Below are 12,450 nucleotides of genomic sequence, written 5' to 3' on the forward strand. Positions count from 1 at the left end.
CAGCACTCAAAGCTAATGAGTAATTTCAGTACAATCCAGCTCAAGCTTATGATCAACGAGAAACAAGACCAGAGTTAGGTGAGAGTGTACAAACAGGTACGTGTTCAACTGAACTCAAGTCCTGTGTTTTAAATCTATTTTAGAAAATTCAGGCATTATTGCATGAAATAGTAGTAGTAAATATGGGAGTAAATGCTTCTGCAAAACATCAACTAATCCGCATACTCCTTCACCTGCGAATATTTACTCCACTCTGTGAACCATTTTATATATTCTTCCCAGTCCACTTCCCTCTCCAAACTCAAACCCCCCCTTCCCCTTCTCTTCTTTCTCAATAGTGTTCTAAGCAGTCAGTGACAATGGAGAGGAAAAGAAACAATCCTACTTCTTTCACTATGTTCACATTGCTACTTGGAGTGCTTTCTCAGAACCTTGTCATCCCTGTAATATCTACCACTACCACCATTGAGGACCACAACTCTCCAGACCCACATGCAGGAACAGATTTATCAAATTCTCTGTGTAATTCTCTAACTCCACTATACATTTTATTTCATTATTTATGCAAAATAGAAGATATTATTTCCTTACTAGCTACAGTAGGCCATTTACTTTCAAATTTGAAATATGAAGGATCAAAAGCTCTTAAAAGAAGCTTTCTTAACATTTAACTTTCTAATCAAATAGTATACGTTGCTTTTACTTCTTGAAGGTTCATACTGCTCTCCAGATCATGGCTCTGGGAGTAGTGGACATGGAAGCTCACCACATCACTCTCATCATGGATCACCATCTCATCATGGATCACCATCTCATCATGGATCTCCGTCACATGGAGGTGGTGGAAGTTACAATCCAACCCCATCAACTCCCCCTGGTGGTGGAAGCTATGATCCAACTCCATCACCACCCTCAGGTGGTGGTGGAAGTTACAATCCAACCCCATCAACTCCCCCTAGTGGTGGAAGCTATGATCCAACTCCATCACCACCCTCAGATGGAGGTGAAAATTGCAATCCAACCCCATCAACTCCTCCCGGTGGTGGAAGCTATGATCCAACTCCATCACCACCCTCAAGTGGTGGTGGTGGAAGTTACAATCCAACCCCATTAACTCCCCCTGGTGGTGGAAGCTATGATACAACTCCATCACCACCCTTAGGTGGAGGTGGAAGTTACAATCCAACCCCATCAACTCCTCCAGGTGGTGGAAGCTATGATCCAACTCCATCACCACCCTCAGGTGATGGTGGTGGTGGAAGTTACAATCCAACTCCATCAACTCCCCCAGGTGGTGGAAGCTATGATCCAACCCCATCACCACCCACAAATGGTGGAAGTTACAATCCAACCCCATCAACTCCTCCTGGTGGTGGAAGCTATGATCCAACTCCATCACCACCCTCGGGTGGTGGAAGTTACAATCCAACTCCATCAACTCCCCCAGGTGGTGGAAGCTATGATCCAACCCCATCACCACCCACAAATGGTGGAAGTTACAATCCAACCCCATCAACTCCTCCTGGTGGTGGAAGCTATGATCCAACTCCATCACCACCCTCGGGTGGTGGAAGTTACAATCCAACTCCATCAACTCCCCCAGGTGGTGGAAGCTATGATCCAACCCCATCACCACCCACAGATGGTGGAAGTTATAATCCAACTCCATCACCACCCTCAGGTAGCAACTGTGGAACACCACCACAAGACCCCTCTACTCCAACACCCTCAGTCCCAACAACACCATCAACCCCATCAAACCCTCCCTTGGGAGGAGGTGGGTACTATAACTCACCACCAACTTATGGAGGTGGTAGCCCCCCAACACCAATCACTGTGAGCCCACCTTCAACCCCAATTGATCCAGGCACCCCCACTATCCCCTCCACACCCCCTTACCTTCCTTCCCCAACTCCCTTCACTGGTACATGCAAGTAAGTTCCTACTTCTTTTCACTACATTGCACTATAAACTATCATATGATATACAGCCACACTGTTAAGTAACCTATGGGACATTGTCCTCTAAATTGCAGCTACTGGAACACTCACCCAGGAATCATTTGGGGATTGCTAGGCTGGTGGGGAACCTTAGGCCATGCATTTGGTGTCTCTAGTATACCAGGGTTTGGTGCCAGTCGCAGCTTACCACAAGCACTTTCCAACACTAGAACTGATGGACTAGGAGCACTCTACAGAGAAGGGACAGCTTCCTTTCTTAACTCCTTGGTGAACAACAGGTTCCCTTATACAACCCAGCAAGTCAGAGACAGATTTGTAGCATCTCTTGCCTCAAATAATGCAGCAGCAGCACAAGCCAACCTCTTCAAGATGGCCAATGAGGGGCGAATGAAGCCTCGAGCATGATATAGTTAATTTGGTTTGTGTGTCAGTTTATTAGTTTAGAATATTATGTCTTAAGACTTATTCTAAGAGTGTGTTATTTAGGTTCTTATCATGCATAATATGGATATCGTTTTACTTTACAAGTTCATGTTAGCCTTTATGGTTTCTTATTTTGTAATAAAGTTTATATATTGTTACTTCAATAGTTCAATATCTACATTCAAAAAGTACAAACTTATTTTCATTATATATGAAAAAATGCAAAATTCTTATTAAGATAAACTTCTTTCAATTATATATAAAAATCACTTCAACTCACGCTAAAATAGAAGGCAAAATCAGAATCTGTGATATTATTCATCAAATAAAAACTGAGGATTGTTATAAGTACAGCACTAAAGGGGTCAGCATCATCTTCTAAGTTCTCATTAATAAAGGTTCACCTAATAAGGATGTACACAATCTGTCAAAAGACATTTATTATCCATAAAAGTGTAATTTAGAAACAGCCCTAGTCTAGAAATGTCGATTGTTCATGCAACATGATTGCATTCAAGTGATAAGAATGATTTGGTGAGTCTAGAAAACATGAGCAAGGTCCACACTGTAAAGAATGAAGTTGTCTAGAATTGTTTCCTAGTGAAATTCAAGGGAACGGTTTTGTTGCCAATATATATGCAAACAGAGACAATAGATGGACCAAGATGCTGGCAATGGTGCCCCTATGAGAATTGGGAATGATGAGCTATTGTGGCAGGGAAAGATTAAAGCACCATATGAACTCCAATTAATGTCTTTTTAAGTGCCTCAACGGGAAGTGTACAAGGCTGTGGTATGGTCCAGAACACTTGTACGGGCAGGTAAAGACTATAAAAGGAGGGTAGTCTTCCCAGTGTAATGTAAAAAGATTAATTATATCTTTAAAACACAAACACACAAACAAAACCCAAAACGCGTCTTCAACTTACCAAATACTTAGGAGCAAGATAATAACTGGGATATTAAAGGCCTCTGCTACTTTTGTGTACTTCGTAGCTAGAAAGTTATATTGCTTTTTGCTATATATTTAATTGTGTTAATGGTAAGGAATAAAACGAAGAACATGGATCAAATTCATTGTGATTTAAAAAAAAAAGGTATTTTTAAAATTCAAAATATATGATAAGATAACCAAAAGCCTCAAAGAAAAAGTGGGGTTGTGCTTTTCTTTTTCACAAGTCTGGAAAAAAAAATCTAAAAGAAAATTATATGATAAAAGCATTTATTTTAGTTTATCCGAATGAACCCAAAATTTTTAATATTAAGAATCCCATTGTGTATATAACTTATAAGTTCCAAAAGCTTTTGAATGCTTAAGATGACAAACAAGAGAAATATGAACTCGTCCATATGTCCAAGGTAGTCAAATTGAGATCCCATCTAGGATTGGAAAGGAGGAGAACATGTATATCGTAAGATCCTAACAAGAATACTCAGACTCACATAAAATACAAAATTGATAAATGTTTTCACCCCCACATCACTTCCATTTTCAGGAGCATTCTTGTGCTTAGAACCTCCACTTGCAGGGACAAAAACAGCACCAGATAATTACAAGAAATTGGGCGTTTATTAGTAGAAAGGAGGAAAGCTCTCATAATACTATAGTTTATATGTTTACTGATAGAAAGGAAGAAAGTTTCCACATCCCATTCATTGTTCCAGTAGAAGTGAATGGAATTAAAAGAATTACAAGTTTATTGTTCCCATGGTGCCCTCATATCAAACACATTAAACCTTAGGATGAATGGAAAAAAAGATAATTTCATAAGTTGTTCCATCCACTCCCCTGTCAATTTGGAAGTAATAGAGAGGTGTGGAGTGGAAAGGAGTCTCCCTGATTCCATTCCTTTTGTATATCCTTTCTAAACATCCAAAGAATGGCATCTTTTACTATCTCATATTTTTTTTCCTTTCCACCTCTCACCATCAATACAAGCAAAGGGTAAAACCCCAAGGAAAATTGTATGCATTTTAATTAAAATACTATCATAATTCTTCACTTTGAAACCAATTATCTAAAATTCAAGAGAGAAAATTATAAACCCTCGTCTAAAACTCGCTTCAATTTTATTCATTTTAGTTCTTATTTAAAAATTATTTCTGCCTTTCTTATTTTAAAAATATTGGACAAATATTTCCACATTTTTTTCACCAAGTATAGATGTCAACTTGGGTTTCGATCATAGGGCAAATAAGTCTAGTAGTCAAACTTGCAGAATCAGACTCATAATTTGATAGTCATATTAAAAAGGGTTTGAAATGCAAGTCCACCAGGGTATTCAAATTTCAAAGATTAAACGATGATTTTTGCTTCGAATCTCAAGAAAAACGGTAGGAAGATTATAATTTTAACAAAATCTAGGATAACATACAGCATACTGCTTGCCAAAGCACATATGGTATTGGTGAAAAGGTTCAGAGGCATACCTTTTACATAGATAACTTCTGACAGTAACACCTAGGTAAGAAATTCCAACTCAACCTCTGATAAAGAAACCACTATAGAAGTTTTTACATGAGTCAATAAATCTCGGATTGAATTTCAGGAAAATTGAGAAGGATAGGTCCATCATATACAAGTGGTTTCAACGCAGGTAATTTTTTATCAGCTCATGTGAGATTCAAACCATTTAAAAATTTGGTCAGAATGCACACTAGTCATCTCATGGTAAGCAAATGCAAGGTTTAGCTCCTCTTGGATGTGAGGGACCAGATTCTTATCCAGCAGAAGAGCTTTCTTCTCCTCAAGAGCCTTTTTCCATTTGATTTGACGCCCATCTTTTTTCATATAACCATTTTTATCAATAAAGCCCTTTTCCTGAAAGAACTCAAATAACTTCCTGGAAAGAGCCTGATCAAGCCCTGGAATTCTGTCAGCTAAAGTATTCGGCAACAACGGGAACTCCATACATTCAACAACACCAACATCAATCCCTTTATCTTTTAAAACCTTCACATATTCATCTATTTTCTGCTGCCTATAAAGATCTTTTGGCATGTGAACAAAAAGGGTAGGCGGATAGTCCCCTTTAACATCAATTTGCTCAAACATCCCCTCAGCAATCATGAGCACAGTACTACTAAACTTCATGGCGGCGGCAAGCACAGACACGAAATACCCTCCAGAAGAAGCACCCAAAGCCACAAGAGGAAGCTTCTCAAGCTTCCTTCTACCAATCCACCACTCTATAATGTCTTTAACAACCATCACTTCTTTACCAAGTGTCCAACATCTTTGTGCACTTGAAATAGTAATAACAGCAAAACCTTGGGCAAGACCATGGAGTACAAGCAACCGCTCTTCAGGCAAACCAATGCAATCAGGGCATTCAGGGGACTTGTCCCAGAAGTTAATGGCCCTGCCATTGCATCCATGAGCCAGAAAGAGAACACCTTTAGGTGATTCGGGCACTTGCCATATCAAATCAGTTCCATTCCGGAACTCTTTTTTCGGATGCAAACTCACCAACGAGTCAGAGCTATTCCATTTTTGTTTAGGAAGCTCATAATCATAAGCTAAACTGGGATTAGCACCATCACTATCATAATGAAATACTAAAAGGAAAACCACTAACATTAGCATCAATGTGAAAAACATGAGAAACACAGAGACCCCGCAATTCTGTGCTCCAATCCATGGCTTTGGTTTGTATCCACGCTTCAACATGCAGCAAGAAGGGTTGATAGAAAGGGTAGAAAAGATCAAAATTTTACCAAAATTTCTTGAGGGAAGATTGATAAACCATGAAGGGTCGATAGCGCTAAATCAAATGCATCATTCAAATAAGAAGGAGATCAGCCACGGTGTTGAAAACATACTCACATGAAATCACGCGGAGAAACTCCAAAATCGACACTACCTCTGAAGTGTTGAATTGAATCTCTAGGTGCAACGACAATCCATTTCCATTGTGTGAATCACTGAAATGTTGTGTGCGGTAAACGATTTGCACTTTAGTCGGTTACTGAATTGCTGTGATTTGAGAACTGTTGTTTTCACCCCCTTCGTATCCTAAGTTCATCCCTTACCTTCTTGATAAATTTTTTTTAAAAAAAAAAAAACAAAATACATTAACACTTGAGACTTGGGAGTTGAGAAGCATTCTGGTTGAGATACGATTTGTGACGCACCTGCCATCTTGGGTCCCAGCCCGCACCTTTCAGACTCATATTGGGCTAACATTAAAACACGGAGCACTTAACTATTTAGTGGGCCATTATAGGGCCCACTCGGACGTTGCATGTAGCATGTTCTCTGTTCTGCAACAGAAGCACCAAAGACAACAAAGCTAAATCATGTGCATGCTTGGTTCGTTCAGCCATGAGCCACCTTCACCTTTGCTCCATAAATTTAGCTTTTGACTTTGTGCACTCCATCACGTTCCTCCTTTTCATATTTGTCCTTTGAAAAACTGCAAAGCGGGTTCCATATTCTTTTCAATATGCCTCATGATGTTATATTTCTTTTTTCTTCCTTGCAATTATATTCTACTTTTTTGTTTAACTCGTTACCCCTTTCAAAATTTTATATAACTTTCCTTTGCATATTCATTTTTAGTAATTCTAAAGTGAAATGCCGACCAAACTTATATGGAAATAATTTTTTTTGTTGTAAATTCAATATAATATTGTGATTCACATGCGATCGAAATTGACAAAAAAAAAAATCTCATCTGAAGTTTAGAAATAAAAATAGAACTTATACCGAATATATTAAATATGTATCCTAAAATAGAATTTAATTAGGCGAAGAGTCCATAAATCTACAAGGCTCACTATCAGTGCAAGCTAAAAAAATATTGAATGAGTCATCAAAATGGTGGCATAACATAACATGAAGCCAAAGATAGTGATAGCTCAACAGTCAAGAAGTAGATATAGGTGAAAAAAGACAGCATATGTTTCATATGGACTGAAGATTAAAGTGGTAAGGACTGAATTTAATGTTAATAGTGAATATATACTCCGTATAATATAAAGATTTAGTAAAACATTGAATGAAAATAATCTCTCACAAAAACCAAAAAGGACAGACTTAAAAGTTGAAATTAATTTTAAGTTATTAATTATTTGTTGTTCAAATCCATAATTCTATCCACTCATCTTAATGATGTGAGGAATGTGAGGCTAAATTTATTTTGCCACAAGAATCATTTTGCATTATTGAGAAAAAAAAATCTGAATATATGTACAGCCACAACATCATAATCCATTTCATTTTGTATGACTCAAGGTAGCTAGTGTGAGTGCCATATTTCACGTCGATATTATCCTGAATCAACATGTCCATTAATAAGTAATAACGTTATCATAGTGGGCTCGGTGTGATACAATTCAAGAAAAATGAGGTGGTGATTTCCCATATTCATCAAAATTAATTTTGTCTATGCATAATACATTATTGTTTAATTATTGACCAAAGATAAAAGACAACATGCTTGCTCCAACTCTGCATCAAGGATCAATCAGCTGGAGTGGTTCCGTTTGAATATATAGGAGAAATTAAAGTCAGACAATCACGTCGTAGTCCTTTGTGTATACTGCATATACTGTTCCTTTTTAAAAATAAAAAAAATAAAAAAAACTGTTCATGCATGTAGGAGGTGTTTAATTTTGGTAGTCTTATCACGTTCGAAAGCTTTATAGCACTAAAAGTTGATCAAGCAATTTAACACTTAGAATTTTTTAAATAAAATTTAGAGTTTGATCTTTTACTTGAATATGAAGTCACATTTAATAATATTAATTTACTCTGAAATGGATTGATTGGGTGAGAAATGTTTAATTATGTGTTAAATAAGAAATCTCTAATTAAAAAAAAGCTTTATAACAATTTTTAAGGGCGGTCCACAAGTAATTAAGAAATAAAAGGAGAAATTGAATATTTACGAAGACATTCAATTACATCTTTAAATTAAATAGTTAATTAAAAAGACTCTAGGAAAAAGAAGAAGAAAACTAAACTAATAGATACTTGACAAAGGTATTTGTAAAACTCATTGTATTTGTATGAGATATTGCATCAACATGCATATATCAATGCAAGTGTCAATCAGAATCTAACTTGAGTGTAACTATCTTAGTTTAGAGTTGGTATACATGGTATAGATTATTGCTAGACCTGTTAGTTAGTTCCACTTTGCATATATGAGTGCTTGCTGTTTGTTGTATCAGATCACATGCAGCTCGCTCTCATTATAGCTTAGTTTCCTCACTCTATAGTAAGTTACTTTTATGGATTTCCTTTTTTAACTCTTTTTGAGATTTATGATATTTTTCCTCATCAACTTAGAATTACTTGTATCCAACCGAATTCTGATAATAGTAATCTGTAATTAATTCACGCTTCTCGTTAATTGAAGAAAATTTTCTTTGATCAAAGTAAATTTTAATTTGTAATCATAAATGATTTTTCATTAATTAGAATAGTTTGGGATTTTAAAAGTTTCAAGGTTTTAAATATTTTATATTTATATCTATTATCATTAAAATAACTATTTATCAATTGAGTTAAGTTTATATTTATTTAACTTTTATACATTTTTACATATATAGCTGTTCGTTGCACGAAATACTAACTACTTTTCTTTTCTTTTCTTTTAATTAAAATTTAATTAGGAGAATGAAAAAAGAGACAAATAATTATTAAACCTACTAGTTATAGTAGTATTTTCTTTCTATTATGACTTTTACTTTCCAATGTAATCATATCGTTTTACGAGAGGATCTAAAATTGGTAGAAAGAGAAGAGATAAGTGTCCTTCACATCCGATGTCCCCCTAGCCTTTTTTTTCCTCCTTGTATTTTTAATTAACTTATTGTTTTTTTACTTTATCATGTTATTTTTGTTTTTTTGAACGAAAAAAAAAAAAAAAACCCAGCCTCATATGTACGTAATTTGGGTGTCACAAATTGCATCCTCAACAAATCCTTCAAAGTGTTGCATAAAACCGAGCATCTCACTAAAACCTTCTTTTTTTTAATCTTGTTAGCGAATTCCTTAAACAGATTAATTAGTAAAAAATATTAAATACACCCTTATTAATTTTTTAATTCAAATATTTAAATTAGTCTACATGTTAAATAATTCTTACATTACTAATGTAATAAATATTTATTTTTTCAGTATTTTTAATCATTATTTTTAAGATATGTTTGAGTTAAATTTTAGGCAAAAAAATAACAATAAAGAGTATCATATGATCATATTTATAAAAATAAAAAAATATTACTATTATATTTAATTAATTTACGTTAGTCTATCATTTTATTTTCTATATTTTAAATGATAGTAGTATTTACTAAAAATAAATTCAGATCCCAGTGTTGGTTCTCATTATATTTTTTTAGTGTCATTTTTACCTATATGCATTCCTATCTAATTCTTTAGGTATACAATCACTACCACTTACCATATATCTTTTTCAGAACTATGCATTTTTCAAAAAATTAGGTAAACACTCACTAATAATAACCATTTAATCTTTTCCTTGGGAGAAAAATCCCGGTGTAGAAACTGAGATCTAACCTACAGTCGTTGCAACACAAAAAAAAAAAAAAAAAAAAAAAGATCTAACCCTACAGTCGTTCCCTTATATATACATAAAAAAAACCCTACAGTCGTTGAAGTTTATAAGTTTATGTTTTCTCCGTTAGCATCGAACTACAAGCTAGGAATTAAGATTTCACACGCACAAATTATTAATAATTCAGATTAATATTAGTATTAGAATTGAACTAAATCTACCAATTGGCATGGACTGGTTGAACCAGAAATTAATAATCAAACCTGCTCATTTAACTCTAGAAACCAGTCTTACAAAAAACTGGTATAAAACCAATTGAACTAATCCAAAACTGGACGAATCATCCAACACTTGTTTGAATCAGTTTGCCCAAAAAGCCATTTCTATTTTATTTTTTTAAATTAAAAGCTTAAAATTATAATGATTGATATAATTCAAACATAGTATTATGATGATAGATAATTATATTAATTATATTTATTTTTTAAGTGTAGTTACTACTAATAAATATTATTATGAGTTATTAAATTTAAATATTATGACATATTTGATTTAGTTTCATATTTAATTTTTAATATTATGAAGTTATAAATATATTATCTGGTTTTTTGTTTAATACTATTTAATATCTTATATTAAAAATAAAAATAAGGTTATTAATTACTAATTAAACCATTTCACCACCCACTCTAGTTTTTAAAACCTTGATTCAGATGTGTTGCTGTACACAACGTTTTAAAAACTGGGCCGTATGCCGTACCAAATACTGCTTAACGTCAATTAAATCTAAGTGGTAGATTCCGTCTCATATGTCCATCCAAATCTAATTTATTAATTAGGAGAGCATTGCTAAAACCCATTCCAAATAGTAGAACTTGTGATATTCAATTACTACTAGTAAATTTAATTAATTAGATAATATTAATAAGGATATTGTTAATTGATGCTCTTAAGATATTGATAAAGAATTAAAAGAAAAAATATTTAATGTAACAATAGTGTAAAAAACAGTGATTATAACATAATTTTGTACATTTAAATAAAAGTATTTTTTTAGTTCTTTAACCAACATGAGAGTATTGATTAATATTTGTTTAATAATAATTTACAACTAGTTAAAAAAATATTTTTTAAGATTTAAAATGGTATTTAATATCATGAATATATATATATATATATATATATATATATATATATATATATATATATATAATTTTCTGAATGTAGGTTTGGCTAGCTTCTCTAGCTAAAATAAGTATATCTCATGAAAAAACAATAATTAATATTTTAAAAAATTCATAATTTATTATATATGTACATAATATTAACTATTAATCTTATTTATTTTTCTCTCTAAAATAAATAAGCCCAAATATATAACTATAGGCTAGATATTTTACTTGTGATTGCTTTCTGCTGTTTTCTGATCATGAGTACATCAAGCGTTGTGTTGCACACATAATTCGATAATATATAGTTTTAGAATATGATCAATAACTATAGAGTAATTTAAAAAATGGATACAAAAATATAAGAGCACAAAAGTGCATGGGAAAAAATTGAGCAACACGTAGAGCAGTGGCAGACCTATGTTGATTTCAGGGTGTACTTGCCCCTCTCATTTTTTTAAAATTTATTAAATTTATAAATAAAATTTTATATTTTATTTTATTTATATTTATATAATTCAACCTGATTTTATTTTTATTTTTTATATGTTCTCAAGAAGTTGGAGACAGAATCACCAACCTCAACATTAATTTCGAAAAGAAAAAAAAACGAGTGAAAGTGGTACAGTGGTAGTAGTTCTTTTTTCTCTTTTTGAGGGACGTACTTCTATGTTAATAGTCATTAAAAACGTTAGATTTCCAAAAGATAGTACATTATTAAAAGTTTTAAAATATTATTTTTTAGTATATCAATAAAAAAAATTAAAAGTATAAGTTTTTATTAAAAATCTTATTTTGTTCTGTTATTAAAATTGTTATTAATAGGAGTATATCCAAGTTATTTTTAAAATGATATTATTATTATTTGTTTAACCAATATTTTTAAGATATTAGTTAATAAGATTAATTTTTTTAAATTATTGATAGGGATCATAAAAAATGTAACAAATTAAAAAAAAATTGAAGAGAAAAATAAATACATTCAATGTACTTGTTCAATACTTTTATGTAATCAAGAAAATTGTTATGTTTCATTCATGCAAATAAATAGATTTTATTTTATCATTAGCACTATTATTTTTCAAACAAAAAAATTTCAATAATTTAAAATGATACTCTAAGACACTTTTAAATAATTTACACACACTAAAAAATATTAGCATTAAATTTATTAATAATCTATATTTTTTTTCTAAAATACTCTCAAAATTATTGAGATTCGTACTCTTACTTTTTTGTTTATTAAAATTATTTTTTACCAAATTAATTAATATGTGTTAGTTATTTTTTCTAATTTTCATAATAGAGAGAATAATTTTATCTTATTATTTTATAATATGTATTATAAATTAAGAGTATTTTGGTTAA

The 12,450-nt window shown here is 32.6% G+C and overlaps 2 protein-coding genes across 3 annotated transcripts; one reads left to right on the forward strand and one right to left on the reverse strand.

Annotated features, from left to right (window-relative positions):
* The first annotated feature begins 167 nt into the window (after window positions 1–167).
* LOC114401940 (protodermal factor 1-like) lies at window positions 168–2,557 on the forward strand. Of its 2 annotated transcripts, XM_028364516.1 has the most exons (4): window positions 168–522; window positions 713–1,255; window positions 1,412–1,934; window positions 2,036–2,557. In XM_028364516.1, the coding sequence occupies exons 1-4, from the start codon at window positions 360–362 to the stop codon at window positions 2,364–2,366; spliced, it is 1,560 nt and encodes a 519-aa protein (XP_028220317.1). In that variant the 5' UTR covers window positions 168–359; the 3' UTR covers window positions 2,367–2,557. The 2 variants fall into 2 exon arrangements, with proteins under 2 accessions (XP_028220317.1, XP_028220313.1); XM_028364512.1 differs by having other exon boundaries at window positions 713–1,934.
* A 2,149-nt stretch (window positions 2,558–4,706) lies between these two features.
* LOC114401955 lies at window positions 4,707–6,734 on the reverse strand. The gene has a single exon (XM_028364523.1). It carries the CDS (start codon window positions 6,052–6,054, stop codon window positions 4,993–4,995), a length of 1,062 nt encoding a protein of 353 aa, XP_028220324.1. The 5' UTR covers window positions 6,055–6,734; the 3' UTR covers window positions 4,707–4,992.
* Window positions 6,735–12,450: the final 5,716 nt, after the last annotated feature.

The sequence above is a fragment of the Glycine soja genome, chromosome 2, assembly GCF_004193775.1.
Source record: "Glycine soja cultivar W05 chromosome 2, ASM419377v2, whole genome shotgun sequence".
NCBI lineage: Eukaryota > Viridiplantae > Streptophyta > Magnoliopsida > Fabales > Fabaceae > Glycine > Glycine soja.

Bases quoted from the DNA above. Each gene is read 5' to 3' on its own strand.
- LOC114401940 (XM_028364512.1), top strand. From the start codon at position 360: ATGGAGAGGAAAAGAAACAATCCTACTTCTTTCACTATGTTCACATTG. The intron at 523-712 runs GTAATTCTCTAA...TACTTCTTGAAG, and splicing joins AGATTTATCAAATTCTCTGT to GTTCATACTGCTCTCCAGAT. The intron at 1,935-2,035 runs GTAAGTTCCTAC...TCTAAATTGCAG, and splicing joins CCCTTCACTGGTACATGCAA to CTACTGGAACACTCACCCAG.
- LOC114401955 (XM_028364523.1), bottom strand. From the start codon at position 6,054: ATGTTGAAGCGTGGATACAAACCAAAGCCATGGATTGGAGCACAGAAT.